Here is a 21,227-nt window from a genome sequence, read left to right on the forward strand (position 1 = left end):
AATCCAATAATTACTCTCAAAGGCGCTGTTCGAATCATCGAAGCGCGCAATCGCCGTGACGGCGCGGAGCAACGTACGTCATCGCGTCTTACCAAAAAGAGGAACGAGAACTCGGGGATAAAGGATATACGCGACAATATTTTTTTCTCCCCCCCGCACACATCGAAAGATAAACCCACCCGGAGTCAGAAAAAAATAAACAAGAAAAATAAATAAATCGCGTGTCTTTCGAATTTCGGAGGCCCGTCTGCTGCCGCGGTGCGGAGACGAGCGTAATCGCGATCGACGCGGGACGCAGCCGGCGGCTGTTAAGTAAAAATCGCAGGTGAAGTGGGCAACTGCGAGCGGCGTGGAGAGGAGAGCGATCGTCAGTCGTCGCATTCGCGTATACGGCGTAACGGCGCAAGGGCGAGCGAACCGTCCGCGGCGAGTGGCAGTCGGTGGCGAGGAGGCGACGGCGACGGGGACGATCCGCTCGTCCCGGGGGACACGACGACACCTGCTCGCCTCTGTGACACGGGAGACGGTGCGGTGGATACGCACCTACGTAGGAATACATATGCGGGGGTACATACGCGGATGGACGTACTCGTCGACGGCCATACTCAAACAACAGCCGAACGGAGTGCGCGGCGCGAGAGATGAAGTGATAATAGAGTCGAATCCGAGAGAGTAAAGGGAGATCTCTGCGAGATTATTCGCGCGCGAAGCTACGAGGGAGAACGAGGCGAGACGAGAGAGAGATCACGAGCCGAGGAGCTTGGTCGAATCGAGTCGGCGCGAGTGTAGGAGCCGCGATATATCGGTGTGCGAGAGCAGCGAGAGGCGAGAGCCAGCGGGCCAGCAGCAGTAACAGCAGCGAGAAGAGCACGAAGGAGCGGCCGGAACGGGCGGAAGTGCGGGCCGTGCGTGCCTGCCTGCCTGCGTGCGAAGAAGCGTCGGGAAAGGGGGTAGCAGAGCGGGAGACCCGAACGGGGATCCAGTTAGTCGGCGAGATGAGCGCCAAGACGGACGTGAACAGGCGGGTCTTGGCGATCCAGGCGAAGAAGAAGCGGCACAAGCCCAGCAAGCGCAAGGGCAAGGCCAATTCCCAGAGTGATCAGGACGCGCAGAGCTCCAAGGGACCGCGTAGCGGGCAAGAGGCGGCCGCCGCTGCCTTCCCGTGCACCGACACCCGCATGCAGCAGCGCGTCTTCGTCAGTGACAACGTGACCAGGTAACCCGGATTGCGATCCGATTCGTCGAACAGCCGGCATCGAGGATGCGCCCGGACTTGCGTTACGTTACGCGTTCGCCGATATAACGTACGCCGATACGACTACGCACGCACACGCGCTTTTTATTATAGTTGCGATTACGGCGTTCGCGATATAACGTGTCGCACATCCGGACGCGCGGATGACAGTTCGTCGTTGACTCGCCTCGCTAACAGTCGCGTTCAAACTTTTGTCTCGATTTATCCCCTCGCTGTCGAGTGCGTCAAATATGTGTTACAGGGATTTTAATAAGTAAATGTTTCGTACTTTCTATGTATGTATTCATAATCGCTGTGGAGATTATGAACAATAATAATTAATGTAATATATAATGTAAAATTATCTTTACCATTATTTCTCCAGTGATTATTGATGGTAATATAAATGATTATAATCTGCGACGATTATATAAAGAGTTTAATTTTCAAATCAATTAAAATTTTACTATATATCGTATAACAGTCTTCTCGCTTTATCTCATTGGCTTCTCAATTTTGTCGGGTTATGAGTTAATTGTTACGAACACATTGGTATTGGTTACGTATCATTTTGCTTTCATGATGTATCGATATATTTGTCATAGACTGGACCGTGGACTTGAACCGTGTCATAGTTCTAGCAATGAAACGATAGAAGATGATGACGAAGTGTTCAGTAGCGAAGATGAGGAACAAGAGGACAGCAGTGACTATTGTAAAGGCGGATACCACCCTGTGAAGATAGGAGATCTCTTTTTAAATCGATATCATGTCACTCGTAAGCTCGGATGGGGTCACTTCTCCACTGTGTGGCTTTGCTGGGATTTACAGGTATACTAATGAATTTGATAATGAGCTTCTTTTATACACTTATATAAAATATATAAGATATCTTAAAATTGATTCTATAGGATAAGCGTTTTGTTGCGCTTAAAATTGTAAAATCTGCATCCCATTTTACTGAGACTGCATTGGATGAAATTAAATTGTTAAAAGATGTGCGCGATACAGATCCCATTGATCCTAAACGCAATAAGACCGTCCAGTTGCTCAATGACTTCAAGATTAGCGGCATAAATGGTCTGCATGTTTGCATGGTATTTGAAGTGCTTGGACATAATCTTCTTAAATTGATTATCAAGTCAAACTACAGAGGAATTCCAAGAAATAACGTAAAACGCATCATCAGACAAGTTCTCGAAGGTCTTGACTATCTTCATAATAAATGTAAGATGATGTTTAAATTATATTGAAATATGTATTTCTAATTTTCTCAAATGAAAAGAATATGCTGCAGCTACAATTTATAAGCTAAATTTATCATTATATATAATATGTTGAATTTTATTTTCAGGTAAGATTATTCATACAGATATTAAACCCGAAAATGTTCTTGTATGCGTTGATGAGACTTATATACGAAAATTAGCTTGTGAAGCGACAGAACTGCATTCTATGGGAGCGAAATTGCCAGTGTCTCTGATTTCCACTGCGCCAAAGGAGTTTCAAGAACCCATACCAAATTCCAAAATGTCTAAAAATAAGAAGAAAAAATTAAAGAAGAAAGCCAAGCGCCAAAATGAGCTCTTGAAGAAACAGATGGAGCAGATCGAGGAATTAGAGGAACAAAGTAAACTTGCGAATAGCACAAGAGAGAACGGGGAGCTTGAGACGAATAGCCTAGATCAGGATCTTAATACAGAAAGTATAGAAGACAATACAGAGAGCAAAGGTTCACCCGACATTTCGGAACCGTCTGCACCTTCCTTACATATGAATGGAGTAGATGATTTAGCGGGCGGCGAAAAGATACAGAATACATCGCCCGAACAATCCGAGAAAATAGACAACATGACTCTATGCGATGTGGAAAAAAATTGCGGCGAAGGTGTATTACCACCCGATGCTGAAGATACCGACGAATGTAGCGAAGGTAGATGTTACGTCGAACGAAGACATATTTTATCTTTGTTTCTTACTGCACAATTTCATTTGTTTTCCTTCATTTTATTTTGTAGGTCGTAGGTCATTTAATCCACCGGAAAGTAAACAATTGAAACGGGCATTCGTATCGCCCTTGGATCCCGCCATAATGGAGTGCGAGGTCGATGTGAAGATAGCGGATCTCGGAAACGCGTGCTGGGTTCATAAGAAATTCACAGATGACATTCAAACTCGTCAATATAGGTCGCTCGAGGTTTTATTAGGCTCCGGATACGATACCTCTGCTGATATATGGTCTACCGCTTGTATGGCGTTCGAATTGGCGACTGGTGATTATCTTTTTGAACCGCACAGTGGGAAAGATTACTGCAGGTAACAATTGCAAGATTCATATGTAGCAGAATTAATGCAGTTATATATAAACTTTTTAAAAATCATTCTTTCACACATTATTTAAATCGAATCGATTGTTAACATTCCAGAGATGAAGATCATTTGGCCCATATAATTGAATTGCTAGGAGAAATACCGAGACGTATCGCTCTTTCGGGAAAGAACTCAAAGATATACTTTAACAAAAAAGGTGAATTGAAGCATATTACCGGGTTAAAACCGTGGGGCCTGTATGAAGTGTTGACGGAGAAATATGACTGGACGCCGAGCGAAGCGCGTGAGTTCGCAGAGTTCCTAACACCGATGCTCGAATTCAATCCGAGCATGCGAGCTACTGCAGCCGAGTGTCTGAAGCATCCATGGCTGCAAATCAAAAAGTGATCGCGTTTTTTATTATTTTACCTGTAATATCCTTCTCGCCTGCCCCCACTTTCCTCTTTCCCCTCCCCTCCAATTTTCACCCCAGTTTTACCGCCCAATTATCGCGATTATAAATCGAGAGTGTTTAGGAAGCCGAAAATATCTGCAACGTTGGATGTGCTATTTCACGTACTGAAAATTATAATTCCACGAGCCAATTTGCGTACGAAGTGCATCGTTTCAAGAGCGCACATACACACACATACACACATATACATACATACACACATTAGAAAAAACTATTTGATATACGAATTACGGGAACGAATTGTATCATATGTTGTTATATTAATCATACGAGTGTGTCTCCGCGTAGGGAATGCTACCGAAAATGAATGAAACCGAAAATGTTTCAAGAAGATTGTTATATATCCTTTACAAAATGGTGATTTGACAATATCGCGAAAGTCGCCTCAAGGAAACCTTTCGAATGTAACGAGCGAAGTGTCGCAAAATCCGGAAATCGTTGAAGATCTTGCAACATTCCGCTGATTTCCATATATAAACGGCCGCGCGCGTGCTTCCTAATACAACACTCTCAACATCATCGGCTGATCATGTGTAATTGTACACCTGTTAAATCGTGTTTTAATTAATGAGGAGAAAACTGAAATTAAAAAAATTTCATAGTACTTTATATATGTATATGTATGTATGTATATGTATGCATGTATATATATGTATGTATGTATGTATGTATGTATGTATGTATGTGTATGTATGTATACATATATAAATATGTATGTATATATATGTATGTATTACTTTTCGTATTCTTGTGTCGCATTCTTTATACTCGCCATTTAATTTATCTATTGAATATTCCAAGAGTTGTGGGATCTACTCGTAATGCACTGTGAGCTATTGGCGGACTCGGTAACGTGTTTAGTTTAAAATTAGGATTCATTACCTTGACTCAGTTATCTGTATATACTTTTATATATTGTATACATTGGTTGTTGTAAATTCTTGCCAAAAAACTTGTCGAGAAATCACAACAAGATAGAAATGGCTGTTTAATTAATATTTTACATCTACCTCAAAATATACGTGATCCGATTAGAAATATTCATACACATAGATATGCATGCAATGAAGAATTGGATGCATGTATAAATTGGTTTGTATATTATAGATAATTAAGAGTTGATCGCTAAATTCTTGGGATATTATAAATAACTTGGGTATTAATTGGAATAAGACAATATGCAATCCATTCATATTCAATGACACATTTTCAAACCGTTTAATTTGTAGAATTCGTATTTAAAATTTAATATATCGAACAACTTATTACTTTTATTTATCGACATTGTGAGAATAAAAAAAACTAAATTTTATTAATAATAAGCATCGATAGAGAGGGAGAGAATGTATCACACACACACATACACATATGTGTATATATATGTGTATATATATATATGCTTCTGAAATTATACAGATTAAAAATTATGTGAAAAACATACTGTAAGCTTGGATTACATATGTGTGGCAATAAAATGATATATATGTATGTATGTATGCATGTATGTATATGTATATATATGTACATAATATATACAGATGTATATACATGTATACAGATGTACGTATATGTATACATGTATGTATGTATACACACACATACATATATATAGGTGTATGTATATGTATATATACACACATACACATCATACATACATATATATTATGTGTATGATTTAAACATGAAAAAATATGCATTTTGTCTTGTTCCATTGTGCCCTGCAAAAACGTACACATTTCTAATAAACATTTCTGTTATAAATTTGTTTATGTCACTCCAATGTGAACACCATATACATAATGTACAACTACGAAAAGAGAGTATCTATATCGCGGATAAGGTCTTGGTGAACACATAATGAACGAATGAAAGTAAGTAACGTTGATTTTCGTGCGAACCCCCTTACTTCGTGAACACTGACTGACTATTGAAGCTCTCTGCCGATAATAATTGTCTTCTATTTTATAAACGAGAAAGCGAAGCAGTACGTTCCACCGGATCCTCTTGACATTATGCATACTTTCTTATGTCGACGAATTCAATTCATGCTTCCCGCAGAATGTTCTGTTTCGCTTCGCCTGCCAGTCTAAGATCGTTTCATCATAGGAAAAAAAAAAACAATCTCGAACTGTGTATGGAAATGCGTGCGTATGTGGAAATCGTCACGATGTATAAATATTTTGTCTCTAAATGCAGTTATATATCTCTTCCCGGGTAAAAGAGGAAAATACTCCCGTGAAAATACATAATCTATTTTTAACATGCATTTTTTATTTATTTTTTATTATTTTTTATTAGCACACAATGTCTCTTTATTTTATTACGCAGATATATGAAATTTTGTAGAAAAGAAGCAGCGTTTTAATTTTAATTTATTAAAAATTGACATATGAAATTTTTGTTTACTGATTTCTATTATCTCAGATTCTCCGTTCGAACATTACTTAATTTATTAAGATTATTTCTTGCGATTTTGGGAAAAATTAAAAAGCAGGCATCCACAATACTTTAAAGTTTACAATGTACATCTACGAATGTACGGTACATTCGTAGCGAGAGATTTCGCGAGAGATTTTATATCAGAAAGTGCCTCTTCTACCCGCGTTACAATTAATATCGAATATAGAACGGTGCGTTTATATTGCAATTTTATCCCAGCAATGTAAATCTGATTGCATTTTAGTTTGTAACACATTATTTATTATTATCCTCCCGCAGTTTTCGTGCAATTGCATGATTCGTTCGTCAATCTCATGTGGTCTTCAACGACGGCAATCGTGACGAATTTGTATATAGTTAAAATTTTAAGCGGATAATATTTCGAAATATACGGCCAGTGAAATTTGTTGTTTTAAGGAAGGAACAAAGAGGAAGGCAGCGATCACGAGTAATAGTGAATTTTTTCGTTAATATTACTCGTTACATAATAGAGAAACGCTTTTAATCAAATCAATATATTGAGCTCTTGCTCGATCCCACTTCATTCATTAGCTCATAATATCATTCATCAAATTTCACGTTAGTCCTCCAAAAAAGCTATAGAAATCTGTCAAAATTTAAAGATTCGTTCGAATAGTCGTTGAGGGTAGTCTCTGAAATTCATATATAATTTTGACGAACTTAAATTTTGGATGCTACACAAAGAAGATTAAGAACTATATAAATGGAACAGTTATATAAACTAATATTTTATATCGAGACATCCATGAAAAGATTCAATTCTGCTTAATTATTTCACTATTATTTTTCAAAAAGACGGACGAAATTGTTATCAAGAATCAAAAAGAAAATTTTACATAAATAAAAATAAAAATTGGGATTAATTTTCACATATTTCACATATTTATAACATTGACTTTTTTGGCAAAATTTATATATATATATATATATATATATATATATATATATATATCGGATTAAAAGATTACAGAGAAAAGAATCGATCGTAAAGCACGTTAATAGGAATACACTCTTTCGTGAGTCGATATTCTACAAAAAAATTATTAACGCAGAACTCATTGCCTAGAATTAATGACTTTATTAGACGAATTAGGAATCGAAATCGCGTCGACCATCGTTAGGATCAATGGAAGCTCAATAAATACTATGTTGTCCGTGCATCATCGCATTTGAAGATCGTTCACACTGATCATAGATAACAGTTTCGCATATTAATATATCATATGTATCATACATATATATATTAATATTTCTAGTGCTCTATAAATATATAAATATAGATATATACATAAAAACATGAATCTATTAAAAAACGATAACTTACGTAGGTAGGTGTGACTCGCTGCTTGGCGTTAGGATATATATAGTTAGGAGGAAATTAACAACAAGTAAACTGTGTATAGTTCTTGATGTACAAGATCCCCTCCCTTTAATTCCTCTTCCGACTTTTCGAGTACATAATTTTATTTGTGCGAATTAGATAGAGAGAAATGAAAGACAAATAGCCCCCTCGAAGCGCTCCGTTTCTTTTTTTTTTGCGATAAACAGATTTCTCGCGCATAATATATACAAATATATATAGAAATATATATATATATATATATATATATATATATATTTATATATTTATATATATATAAATGTAAAATTCACGAATTTGGATGATGAAGGGATGATCGGATGAAAGGGGAAATGGTACATAATATATAGGGACCCAATAAAAAAATTGATATTTACCAAGGACTCCGTGTTCCTCGGTAGATTCTAAATATTATTTCGAGCGAAACAGATCCGTTTAATCGGATATATTAATCGCAGTGTGAAAATTTCGAGAGTATCAATACACCAATATTGATAAATTATAATACTTTGGAATTAGAGCGATTAATATTCTTATTTGGCTGAGAAATGCACAGATCCTGCACGAGGATCGTAAGAGTCGAGTAACTCAAATACGTGCAAATTTGTAAAATAAATTTCTCAACATTTTCTTTTGCAATCGCAAGCTTCGATGCGATATCGATTGCTGTTTTAAAAAACGATTGATAAAATATATTATGACGCTAAACGCACAGCGAAACTCCATTGCGTGAGTCGTTCCTAATTAATAATCATTATTGAACCGTTGTGGAAATCCGTCTCTGTTCCAATATTCGTGGACGAGTCTCGGTACCACACAACGTTAAAGTGCGAATCGAGTATGCGAGGAATGTGGCCTTGATCGAGGAGCAAAAATTACGTCGACGTAAAAGTTACATACGCTTTGTCGAAAAATGGATATTGTGCGATCTCCTCTTTTAATCTTAAGAAAATGGTTTTGGGGATGCAGTGAGAGAGAGAATGAGAATGAGAGAGAGGCAAGAGCGGAAATTCGATATTCAATGAGAGAAAAAAAAGAAAAAAAGAGAAGCTTTGCTATTAAACACCAAGTTTTATTATATGTAAGTCGCAGCGCGCGCGCGAGATACTGTAAATATTGCGAGATAAACCTGGCGCGGGGTTTTGCACATTTTTAGAAGAGCGTTCGCGTGAATTAGAATTCTACGATGATCGGATCGCTGGGGGGATGCCAGAGACCCTTCCGAGTAGATCTCTCACAACATAAACTGTACAGCGATTATATATATATATATATATATATATATATATATATATATATATACATATATATACATTGGAATATAATTGATCACGGAAAGACGTATTGTGAGTTGAGAGAAAAAGAGACGCGCTGTAAGTCGCATACGATAATATTATTATTATCTCACTGATTGGTACATAGTCATACTGGTCTGTAGCGTTTATAGAGAGCCATTTAACTCTGCATGCTTAACCAATTTTGTGCTCGCCGGTAAGTCCGAGGACCCTCCCCCACAACGGACACTTTAATAAGGGTGTAAAATACTATCGATAGAGGCGCGTGTAGGCGCCTGTGATATGTGACGATCATCTTTAGAAGTCCATCGAGCCGAAACGGGACATGCAAGTTAATAACGGACTAAACACCTGGCTGTTATGAGAAAAACGACTGGAGCATCGGGACAAGGAAAGCAAAGAAAGCAGGGCGTTCTGTTGTGTGCACAGTCCTCTCCTAGATAATATCCCAGATTAGCGCGATAAAAATATGCCCTTTGTCACTGCTGGCTGGGCGATCGAATCGCGAGACGAGGACCGGAGAGATAAAAGTTCGCTTGATTGATCGATTAATTCGCCTGATTGCGTCGCACGAGTTGCATATATGTCTGCAAGATACGAAGGAATAGGAAGCATTCGTGCACGTGTCCTTAATTTCCTAGAATTAATAGGCGAATTAATTATACGATTTAATTATATTCGATTTGACAGAATGAGAGAAATTAAAACATGTTAAAACGACTTTTTAATTATTCGGTATTTAATTGCATCAATTATTCTATTTTGAAAATTGAAAAATTAAATAAAAAGATAGTCTTACTACTTTCGATTTACTTTTGTGATAAGAGACCGTGTCTCTATTTTAAATTAATCTATTTATAATTATGTACAACAAATTCTTTTTGATATCTCTCTTATTATAGATATTTAATTAAAATTTCTCTTTCCTTCTTTTTAATTGTAAAAAATATTTAAAGCTCATTTCCCGAGATATCTATACGAATTAAAATACTACAGAAAAGGAAGTTAAGAGGACATCGAACGCTAATCTATTGTCTCGTGCTCCAGTCGCTCGATGTACGATCATATAAGAGGCGTTAAGAACTCTAGAACATAATAAAATAGCGATAACGAATTGAACGAATAAGTGGATTTGATGTTTAGACGCTGCCTCCGTTATGTGCCCTGCCGCAAAAAATAAATTAACACAGACAACCATGTACACCCACGTCCCGAGAGAGATTGATATATATATAATATGAGAAATAAATTCGCAACAAAAGAAATTGTTCTCTTTTCACTCATCATCCATTATCCGAGGAAGAGAAAAAGTAACAGGAATCAATCAGGAGAATTACAGATTTTTTTGCTATTACGTATATCACAAAATTATATCACTTTATTGTCCCTGAATAAAATTACAATCATATTATAAAGATATTATAAAGATTATAGAATATAATGTGTTCACGTTTCGAACGAGAAAAAAAAAGAGTGAGAATACTTGATAGAATTCGTCGCGCATAGTTGTCAATATTTCTCCGTTTGTCATTAAAATGTATTATCTGCCGAATGTACAGTCATAAATTGTATTCCATTTTATAGTAGAGTAATGTACACTATGCAGTACTTGTGTTTATATCTTTCGTCAGCTGATTTTCAGACTACTGAAACTTGTACACTGGGTTAATGTTCGGCCTCGAGAAAGAAAGATAAGATATTTACCGTATATCCACCTACGAATATGATAACAAATCATGCTCGCAAGTGTTTACAACAAATATTTATTATTTTACAATAATACCATCGCAGATAACAGAAAATTATACATACTAGAAAAACAGATTTTTTAAAATTTAAATTTATATTATATTCATTCTATTCATATATATATATAATATATATATATATATATATATATATATATATATATGTATATATATATATATATATATATATATATATATGTATAGGTATATATATACATATATTCGTCCAATTGCCATAATTTTAAATTATTTTTAACGCCATTCGTATCTAAATGTATTTGGCAAGGCTACATATAGCCACATAAATAATTAATTTTCCCCAATTATAGTAATAATACACAAATAAAAATATTTTTCTTTATAACTCAAATATACAATTCGACAATTCTGTGAGACTAATTATAATTAAGTGTTATCAGTTATTTAAATCAATTTGCTAAATACTATTCTTAATTTTTTTATCAAAGTTATTTAAATAACTTATGAGTTATTAAAATCACAATTACAATTGTTACAAATTATTAAATCAAATAATACTATATATAATACATTAGATTATCGTTAAATATTCTTGTAACAGATTTTTTTTCGTTGTGTTTTTACTTCATATTATAATTTTTTTTATTGTGATTAAAAATAATTTTGAATATTTCACATAACAAGATTAACAAATAAATAACAAGATTAACAAATAGAGTAATCTGTTATTTGCATGTATCTCTAATACCGATAAAAATATCAGATTGTGTAAATAATATATTCTCTTCTATTCATATATTCATAACAAATATATAATTATATGAAAAATTATATAAAAAATTATATGAAAAATTTAATACAGGCAAGTAAATATAATTCGCAACATTAGTGGGAATAAGTTGGACATTAATCAGACCAATCCTCCTCAATTCTGCAAATTAATAGTTTTTCTGTTAATATTTTAAAATCTTGATATCAATTTGCATATCACCATCACCAAGCTGCTTTGAATAAAGCAAACATATTGGACAATACTGCAAATTGTTGTTTGCTATAATAAGCAACAATATAATGATTATTATTATTATTATAAATGTATACAAAGAGAAGAAGTAAAAAAAATAAATCACAAAAATAAAGGAGAGTTAGTAACATTTTAGAAGAATTTCACTCAAATATCATAGCAAAGAATATAATTGCATAGAAATTGTTGTGCAAATGACAATATCCTATAATTCTTTTATCTGTTTTCTCTTTCCACAATTATTCATTTAATCTCTTCCCTCAAATTATAGAAATAATGATGCAAATTACATAAAACATATATATGAGATTTTACATTGTAAAATTTCATGATATAGAAACATATCAATGAAGCAGATTAGTAAAACATGAATAAGTTAATATTAAATCTATTTTAGATGATCTACGATTTGTGGTAGAATTAAGACAAGAAATCTACTTATAGTTTTGAGTGTCACATATTTAAATGTGTGTGTGTATCCTGATATGTATTTTGTGTATCTCTTCAAATAGTGGCTGTGTAACACAATACAAAAAATTATAAAATTTGCCAATATTTAATATTGTAAATCAATTATAGATCATCTAAAGTAGGATTTAGGCACAAATAGCAAATTAAATAAAAAAGATATTCTAAATACATATATATCTACACCATTTACAAATAATTTACTTAAAAGCAAAAATCCTGTAATTCAGCACATTTAAAGACACACATCACACACATAAAATAAATTAAATACTTAATATAGACCCGTGTCTAGGACGCCCATTCTTCTCTTTTCCATGTGATTGTTCCTTGGCTGTTTTACTAATGTTCAGGTTTAATTGGGCGGTCGATGCCGTGGTTGCCTCTTCATCCGATTCTATTGGACTGATTCTGATAGCTTGGTACCATTGATTCGTTAAATCTGTCATCTGTGATTTACAGTCTTTTAACTCCTGTTGTGTGAATCGCCTTGTAAAGAACGGAATGAAAAATTTCAGATCCCATCTTGCAAAACCACGAATTCGCGATTGTAGAAAAGATACTTCCATTTCCTCCTCTGTGAGTTCCGACAAGTGTTCAGAATCTATAGTTTGTCCCTAAAAAAGAAAAAAATATTATTGTTAGTTTATTTATATAAAAAAATAATGTGCTTAAATTTGTACAATTTTTTTTAATTACCCATTCTCTAGTTTTACTCAATGAAACTTCCTTATCCTTCTTCTTTCTTCTGCTATTACTCTTCTGTTTCTTTTCGGCTCTCAAGAATTTTAACAGAGGCATAGTAGAACCTCCAAATATTAACGTCGTAAACAATACGATTATGAGCGTCGTTGTTATAATAACATGACGTGTTTCATCACTGAAATCTAAATGAAGTGATAGTGCATATGATATAGCACCGCGCAAGCCGCTAAACCACATGATAAACATCATTTTCTTCGTGATTTGATGCTCGCGGAAACGATTAACGAGTAAGGCCAGTGGAAAGATGTTGGCAGCTCTTCCAATCAGACACAAGATTAAGGACCAAACGACTAACGCTGGCTCAAACTGTCAAAAAGCAAGAAAGAGATTAAACAACAGAAACAACAGCAAGAGATTTAAACAACAAATTTAAAAATTTCATTATAAGCATATATGTATGACATATTTACCCTATGTCTAAAACTAAATAACGCTAATCCCAAGTATGCAAAAACACAAGTCTCAGCTATAAAGGCTAGAGTTCGCATTGTTTGCTGCATTGTAATCTGTGTAACAGTTGATAAATTGAAATGTGTATAGTGTGACATGACTATTCCATTAAATAAAATTGCCATAATTCCTGTAATAATAATATATTATACAACAAATGAGCAATAATAATTATATAATAAAGAAATTTATTACATATTTAAAATAAATGTTTACCTGACAATTGTATGCCTTCTGCTAAAACATATGGGGCATATGTGAACACTAACATTATGCCAAACTCTAAAGATGGATTCTTCCTCAGATCTACATGCTTTAACAGTAATGCACTTATTAAAGCAAAAACAACGCCAATTCCGGCTGACGCAAAGAACATGAGGCAAAATCGATTCAAGCCAAGTATTATAGCCTCACTGGTTGTTGTCGCATTGTTGGATTCCAAGACAGAAGTTGTCAATACAATGGAAATAGCATCATTCAAAATTGATTCTCCAAAAACTAACATATTCAAGACTGGATCGACATCAAGAGCATGAAAAATTGCAACTGTGGCAACAGGATCTACTGCTGATATTAATGATCCAAATGCAAAACTCTCGACGAAACTGAGCTTGTACGCTACTTGCGCCAAACCTAGCAGATATATCCCGGCGCCGATGACAAATGCAGAGATAGCTGTTCCAAAAATAGCAAATACCAAAATACTGCCGATGTTTTGGAAGAAATTTCCCTTATGCAAATTATATCCCGATTCGAATATAATGGGCGGAAGCAGAACCAGGAAAAATGCGGTCGGCGAGAAAGCCTCCTCTTTTCTCCAGTTGGCTATATTCTGATGCGACATAAGATTTATAATCATGCCAATCGCAGCTCCCAAGAAGACAATCACTACTGATTCAGGAAGGTACTGGAAATTGGTTTGCAGCATCAGATGTATTAATAATATGCCTAGTGCTAAGACACACAATACAAAGAATATGGACATGGAGCTGTTATGCTCTTCCTCAGCGGAACCTTTGTCGGGAAGGACTGGTTCCGCTGGAGCAACGGTGGTTGTGCTGGTGTTTGTTGAGTTGACAACATCTGGACTCTGCGATGATATAGAGATGATCGTTGCATTCTTAACGTTGATAAAACTCGGCGATACCGTATCGATTTTCTCTGTCGTCCGGTCGTTGACAATATTATCAGTCTGTACAGGTGTATTTAGAGATGTAACAGGTTTTACAGTGGAGGTTGAACTAGCGTTGTGACTATCGATAATGTTTGTACTGTTAGCGAATCGCGCTGTGCTAGACAATTCTGCTGAAATACTGACATTTGTCGTGGTATGTAAAGTACTTGGACTGTCCGTCACCGCAAACGTGACCTTGTTATCGGTAATATTCTCATTTTTGAGGTTAATCGTCTCGATCCCGTGCGACACATGTCGTGATACATCATACAGTAATAAGATCCCGACGATAAAGCTCCACTTGTGCAACAATAAGAAATGTGTTTGAAACGTTCGCAACATCTTTCAACGACGAAACATTATTTCGCAGGTAGCAGAAGTCGAACTTGCAATTTTTCCTCGTCGTCTTATGAATATTCTAGAGTTGGTCGCGTGACGTCGTGAGTTTGACATTTGACTATGGAACACTAGTGGATTAGGATGTCTGACAGTTCTCAAGAAAGTGCACTTATTTGACATCGAAAAATGCTTGTTCGACCAATCAAGATAAAGAAATTTTCGTTTCTTCATCTTGATTGGGCGAACTAAACGCACCCAAAAGTGCATCGATTCATGTGCACTAACATGAACGAAAGAAAATTCCCCAGAATTGATCATTTTAAACTCTGAATAAAAATACTTCTTTTTAGCGCATTTTTAGAAATATTATATTTATTCTATTTTATTTATATTCTGTTCATCTATTTTTAAAGATTCATTCGTATACTCCCATGCTAGTCCCGTGCGACCGATTTCTGCTGGTTGCACAGAATCTTCACCTAATCTTTGTTCAACACCCTTCCAGGATCTCTCTTGTAGATATTGAGCTCCTGCTTTACCAATTGCAATAGTACCTGATAAAAAGAATTGTTATGCTAATCATTGTAACGTAGCTATAAAATTATTTAAAGCTTTTAAACTATTAAAATACAATTGATTTTTTGTCCAAACTATTAAATTTGCATAAAAAGAATCAATTGTAAAAAAAACAAGATGATTTTAGAGAATCGTATTTTTTCTTAGAGTACTTTCAGCTTTTGAATATATTTTTTTCAATAAACCGGATACATATAGCTACCTGATGAACGAATTGTCAAAGCATTCATTTGATCTGTACATGAAATATCATCCTCACAGTTTCTGACACTGCTATTAATAAGGGAAATATCTGAGTCAATTGATGGCTTAAAATTGACATAGTGAGAACCGCCAGGTAATATCTGCCGAAAGTCCATAAAATATTGTAGGCAAAATTCCCTTGCACTATTAAATGCCAATTCAACTTCATATGGTGTAAGCATAGGTTTTAAAAAATCTCTCGAATCAAATACTTCGTTCTCTGGACAAGTAATTACAACAAAAACATCAATCTGTAATAAAAATTTAAACTAAATTAATATAATTGTATATAAAAAAACTAATTAAACATCTTTTTTTTATTGCATTATACAGTTTGATACATACATACCTCTGGGAAATTTGCAAGTTTAGCAGGATTAATTTTTCCTACACTAAGAATATAAGATTTCTTATTTTTTTGTTTGAGAATCCTCTTCACTGTGCTTATAGCTGTCAAATATTCTTTAATGCCTAATGTAGCCACCAAAATTCCTACAACTTTAGCATCCTTCAACTTTTCTATCAAAAATCTTCTTCGTTTTAACCAAGGTGTGTTCAATGCTTCAAATTCATGAATTTCACTATTTGCAAAAGAATACCATCTTTTGACAGGTATACTCATTGCTAATACCGAGAATGTTTTTCCTTCTTCTCCCAAAAAAAATCCTTCATAATCCTCTATATTATATCCATTTTCTAGTGTATAATTTCTGCCTAAGACAATTGAGGCACTGTTTGTATCAGTATATTTCACGTTTGATGTACAATTTAATTTAGACAAGATTAAATGCTTGTATATTGGTTTTAATATATCATATACATGCTCTGTAAAATTAATATACAATGGCAAAATTAATATTATATTATCTAAAATCAATATACAATATATATTATATTTCTATTAACTTTGAGAGTTATTTTCTTTTTTTCTTTTATAATATTTTGAACATTTACCAATTTTATGTGCGTATGTCACATCATAGAAGAATAAAATTTTCTTTGAGCAATCTGAAAAGACTCGTTTAAATTCATTGCTAAGTTTCGTGGTATCAAATTCCTTTTTTGGCAAAATGTATAAAACTGGCAAGCGAATGGTAGGATTAAGGCAGGCATGTCCAAAATGTATTATACCATCTGCATTAATGTGTTGAGCTGCTATTTCATCAACGCAACAACTACCACAAGTTGTATCTCCCAAGATGTATACTTTCTGCTCTATACTTTTTTCTAAATGCAGCGCAACTTCTACAGAATCTGGTAATAAACTGTCTGGGAATTGTAGACATACCTGTCAAAACAAATTATAATTTCGTATAAACAATTTATTTAATAATAGAGTAATTTATAATTTAATAATAGAGTAATTTATGTTTACTCTTTTACTATTTTTAATAATTATAACTGCTCGTATAAATGAACAGTTGAACTAACTTAATTTCATCTGTCACTTATCTGTCATCTTATAAGCAATCTCAAAATATATATATTGTCTTTAAGATTAATTGTCGTATCAAATATAATTGTCTACTAAAAATAAGTGTTATGTTTGTAATAAATTAAGCAACTAGATATTTATTAAAAAAAAAGGAAAATTATTTAGCAAATGACATTACGTATAACCTCAATTTTTATATTCAGGAAAAGACGATTTTTATATATATATAAAACTAAATCTTCTAAGGAAAATCTTTAACTGTGTTTTTATTATTTAAAAAAATATCTATGTGCTTCAAACCTGCTTTAATGCATTTGTCTGGATCCATTGAATACACTTTTCTACATCATATGCAGAATAAACAAAATCCATCTTGAAACGTGAGATCAATTTCAGTGCAGTTGTCTTCCCACTTCCCATACGAGTGTATTAAAATCTGTCACCAGAGATGTCTAGTTTCAGAAAAAAGACTTCAGGCAGAGAGAAAACTGAGAGATGTCATGGCCTGCTTTTAGGTGATCCCTGAAAGCGATATTCCCTCTATGGACATTAAAAACGTGGACATGAACTACAAAGCCAATATACATAAATGTTCTCAGAGGGTATCATGTGCACAATTTCTGGTTTCGTTCTGTGCTATGTGCACGAAATGTCGGTAACATCAGAGTATAACAAGACACTCATGTATATAAATTGATAGTAAATAAATTATTCAATCGCGAAAGATACTGTAATCTTCTTCCAATGTAATATTCAAAGAAGAAATAAATATTTTTCTCTATTCATTGCCATATTTATATATTTTTATTCACAAAATGCCTGCTGTGGAATAAAAACATTTTTAACTTTATTTCTATCAATCTTAATTAGCAGTAAACTGATCTTTGATTTATCAATTTTTTAATTCTCTTTGATATTAATTTTTATAATTAAGATTCGAAAAATGTAGATATTGTAAAATATTTTAAATGTCTCTTCCTTTATACAAAATATAAAGAATTCATATGTTCCATTTTAATATAGTCAACATTATTTATATATTTTTATTATAATTTTTATATCAGCATAATATTTTTATACTTAATACTTTATATAATACAATGTGCTAAATTATAAAATTTAATACAATTACAAAATAGTATTACTATTAATAAATAGATTGTATGCATACTATCTTTTAGTTTCTAATCATCAATCACTATGCATTTCTATCCAATATATTCTCTTCTTCGAGTTCTTGGATTATTATGGTTTATTGTATTCCTTTGTGTTAAAATCATAAAGATTATCATTATTTATCATGCTTATTCCTTCCTATGAAGTCCATCGAAATATTTTCTATGGACATTTGTTCTCTCGGGTATAGATATTCAAATCACTCAAAGAGAGAGGAGAGAGAGAGAGAGAGAGAGAGAGAGGAGGAGGAGGAGGAGGAGGAGGAGAGAGGGTTTCAGATATTCAAATCATTGTAGTTGCCTTTTTTCTATTTTCTTAATTACTGTTTCTTTTTCTTTCATTTTTTATTCAAAAATATTAATATAATTAATATAACATATACAAGATGTATCTGAAATGCACTAAACTTTAAGAGCGTATTCTAGATGTCAAAATAAGACTTTTTTTTCTTATGAACATGGATCCGCAAATGAACCCCCCTCCAAGTTAAAATTTGAAAATGTGTGAAATTGACCAAACACCCGCAGCGCAAATTTATCTCTCAAGAAAGGGTGATAAGTAACGTCAAAACGTTAAACGTATAAAAGAATCGAATGCAATTAAGAATCGATGTGTGTGACCGGAATCAAAATTATAAATTATCATTTTGTCGCAATCCTTAGGAACAATAATTATTCTTTTTTTAATATTTATAATTAAGAATATTTCGTCCAATGCTTTATCATATAATTATGTGATGATTTAAATATATATAATTCGTCTGAGAACGCGCAGTAAAACGATCGAATGGCAAAATCGAATAATTATCGTAATGGAAAGGCATGATGTATATTAATCGTTTAATAAATAATTAATCTGTGTGTACATGTGTGTGTAAGACTTTAAAAATATACTTATGTATAAATTCAATTTTCGTATATGTACGTCATAGTACGCGTAAAATATTTCGGCAGCGAGGTCAATAACACGACGTTCGACTTTGACGTAGCGCTGTATTGTTTTCATATGCGAAGACCTTGTACCATTCGCACGGCGACATTCCAGTAGTAAAGTAGTGATACGGAACACATCGTATTGTTGAATTCTTTTTCTAACAGTGTGATCGCGATTAATATCGAAATATAATTCACTACGATTATTACAAGTAACAATTAATTAACTCTTAATAAATAACATAAAACTATATGGCGATGATACATCCATCGAAACGCGATCCTTCATTATTTCAAATAAAAATTGAAACAAAAGAGACAAAAATTATAAATACATAGACGACCTTGTATTATTCACACGACATTCCAACGGCAAAGTAGTGATACAAAACGCTTCATATTATTGAATTCTTTTCTTAAACGCGATCGCGATTAGTATTGAAATATAATTCGCTACGACTATTGTAGAGCGAATCGTACTTCTTTATCCCTTATACGATATATTAATGTGCATTTCTCGTAATTATTCCGCGATCGGGAGTGCCGTGCAAAAGTCTCGCGATCGTTTCTATAGTATATGAATAAATATAATAAATTGTTTGTTCGCGAGTGAATATGAGTGCTATGAGGAAACAGCAAAGCATGAAGAAGAAAAAAGAAGGACATCTGGAAAAGTATCGGACACTCAGAGAGCAGTGAAAAAGCTTGAAGCAGTCAGAGAGATATGCGGTAAGTAATTTCTAAAAATTATTTATTATTATTATTATTATTAGTGAGTAACTTATAAAAATTATTTATTTATTATTATTATTTATATATGTATTATCTATACTAGTAATATTAGTATTTATATATGTATTTCAAAATAGCTATATTGCTTATTATATATATATATATATATATATATTTATATATATTATATATATATATATATATATATATGTTAAAGTAAAATATTTCGATGACGAACATATTAAAAATAAATTAACTTATGATAAAGATCATGAAAATGTATCGCAACGATATATATCTTTTCGAATCGTAATCATTAATTACTGCGAATAAAAATTGAAAAAGGGAACATAAAAGGGGATAAAGAAATTAATTTGATTATGATCTTTCGATTGTTGATGCTTATTATAATAATTTCTCTAACGATACTTATTAAAATTAAATAAATTTCGACCAATGCTTTAAATTTTCTTAATCGATAATCATTCATGGAATATTTCAACGACGTTTTATGACTTACGATCATTCGCACAGTAACCTTGAACAATAAAGTAGTGACATTTCATATATTATCAAATTCTCTCTCTACATAGTCAACCTTGGTGATATACAGTACCGCAGTAATGTTTCTGATCTACGATCATTTCCTCAGTGGCCTTCGAACAGTGAGGTAGTGATGTAAGACGTTCCATATATTATCAAATTCTTTCTCTAACAATTATTTTGAACATTGCTTTATATAATAGATTTTCTCTTATCTCTTATATTTTTATTTATTGTTTATATTTGCGAATTAAAATTTATATAGTATATTACAAAATTAATTATATATTATATTATATATAAAATTATATATAATATAATATAACCCTCCCATGGGGTACACCTTGTCGCGGTGGGAGGGCTTAGTACCTGGACGGTGTCTTGAGGTTTATCTTAAATTTTCCAATTTATGATAAATCTTAAGGTGCTTGAATGGGAAGCCAAGTACCCTTTCGCGTCGTCGGTGCCGTCAACGTGCCGCGGACGGCAAGCGCTTCGTCAACGCGTCG

The 21,227-nt window shown here is 33.6% G+C and overlaps 3 protein-coding genes across 3 annotated transcripts; 1 reads left to right on the forward strand and 2 right to left on the reverse strand.

The window, feature by feature from the left end:
* Nucleotides 1-254: 254 nt before the first annotated feature.
* On the forward strand, nucleotides 255-4,623 carry LOC105259402 (SRSF protein kinase 3). Its single transcript, XM_011271306.3, has 6 exons — nucleotides 255-1,216; nucleotides 1,840-2,065; nucleotides 2,146-2,461; nucleotides 2,589-3,167; nucleotides 3,253-3,550; nucleotides 3,661-4,623. Exons 1-6 carry the CDS (start codon nucleotides 996-998, stop codon nucleotides 3,950-3,952), a joined length of 1,932 nt encoding a protein of 643 aa, XP_011269608.1. The 5' UTR covers nucleotides 255-995; the 3' UTR covers nucleotides 3,953-4,623.
* Nucleotides 4,624-11,589: 6,966 nt separating this feature from the next.
* Nucleotides 11,590-15,213, reverse strand: LOC105259404 (sodium/hydrogen exchanger 8). Its single transcript, XM_011271307.3, has 5 exons — nucleotides 13,785-15,213; nucleotides 13,529-13,698; nucleotides 13,053-13,424; nucleotides 12,639-12,970; nucleotides 11,590-11,792 (listed from the first exon to the last, which is right to left on the reverse strand). Exons 1-5 carry the CDS (start codon nucleotides 15,082-15,084, stop codon nucleotides 11,768-11,770), a joined length of 2,199 nt encoding a protein of 732 aa, XP_011269609.1. The 5' UTR covers nucleotides 15,085-15,213; the 3' UTR covers nucleotides 11,590-11,767.
* A 223-nt stretch (nucleotides 15,214-15,436) lies between these two features.
* Nucleotides 15,437-17,768, reverse strand: LOC105259407 (2-(3-amino-3-carboxypropyl)histidine synthase subunit 2). Its single transcript, XM_025406350.1, has 5 exons — nucleotides 17,636-17,768; nucleotides 16,855-17,188; nucleotides 16,250-16,725; nucleotides 15,860-16,151; nucleotides 15,437-15,635 (listed from the first exon to the last, which is right to left on the reverse strand). The coding sequence occupies exons 1-5, from the start codon at nucleotides 17,753-17,755 to the stop codon at nucleotides 15,454-15,456; spliced, it is 1,404 nt and encodes a 467-aa protein (XP_025262135.1). The 5' UTR covers nucleotides 17,756-17,768; the 3' UTR covers nucleotides 15,437-15,453.
* Between the last annotated feature and the right edge of the window lie 3,459 nt (nucleotides 17,769-21,227).

The sequence above is a fragment of the Camponotus floridanus genome, unplaced genomic scaffold (assembly GCF_003227725.1).
Source record: "Camponotus floridanus strain SB8 unplaced genomic scaffold, Cflo_v7.5 scaffold14, whole genome shotgun sequence".
Taxonomy (NCBI): domain Eukaryota; kingdom Metazoa; phylum Arthropoda; class Insecta; order Hymenoptera; family Formicidae; genus Camponotus; species Camponotus floridanus.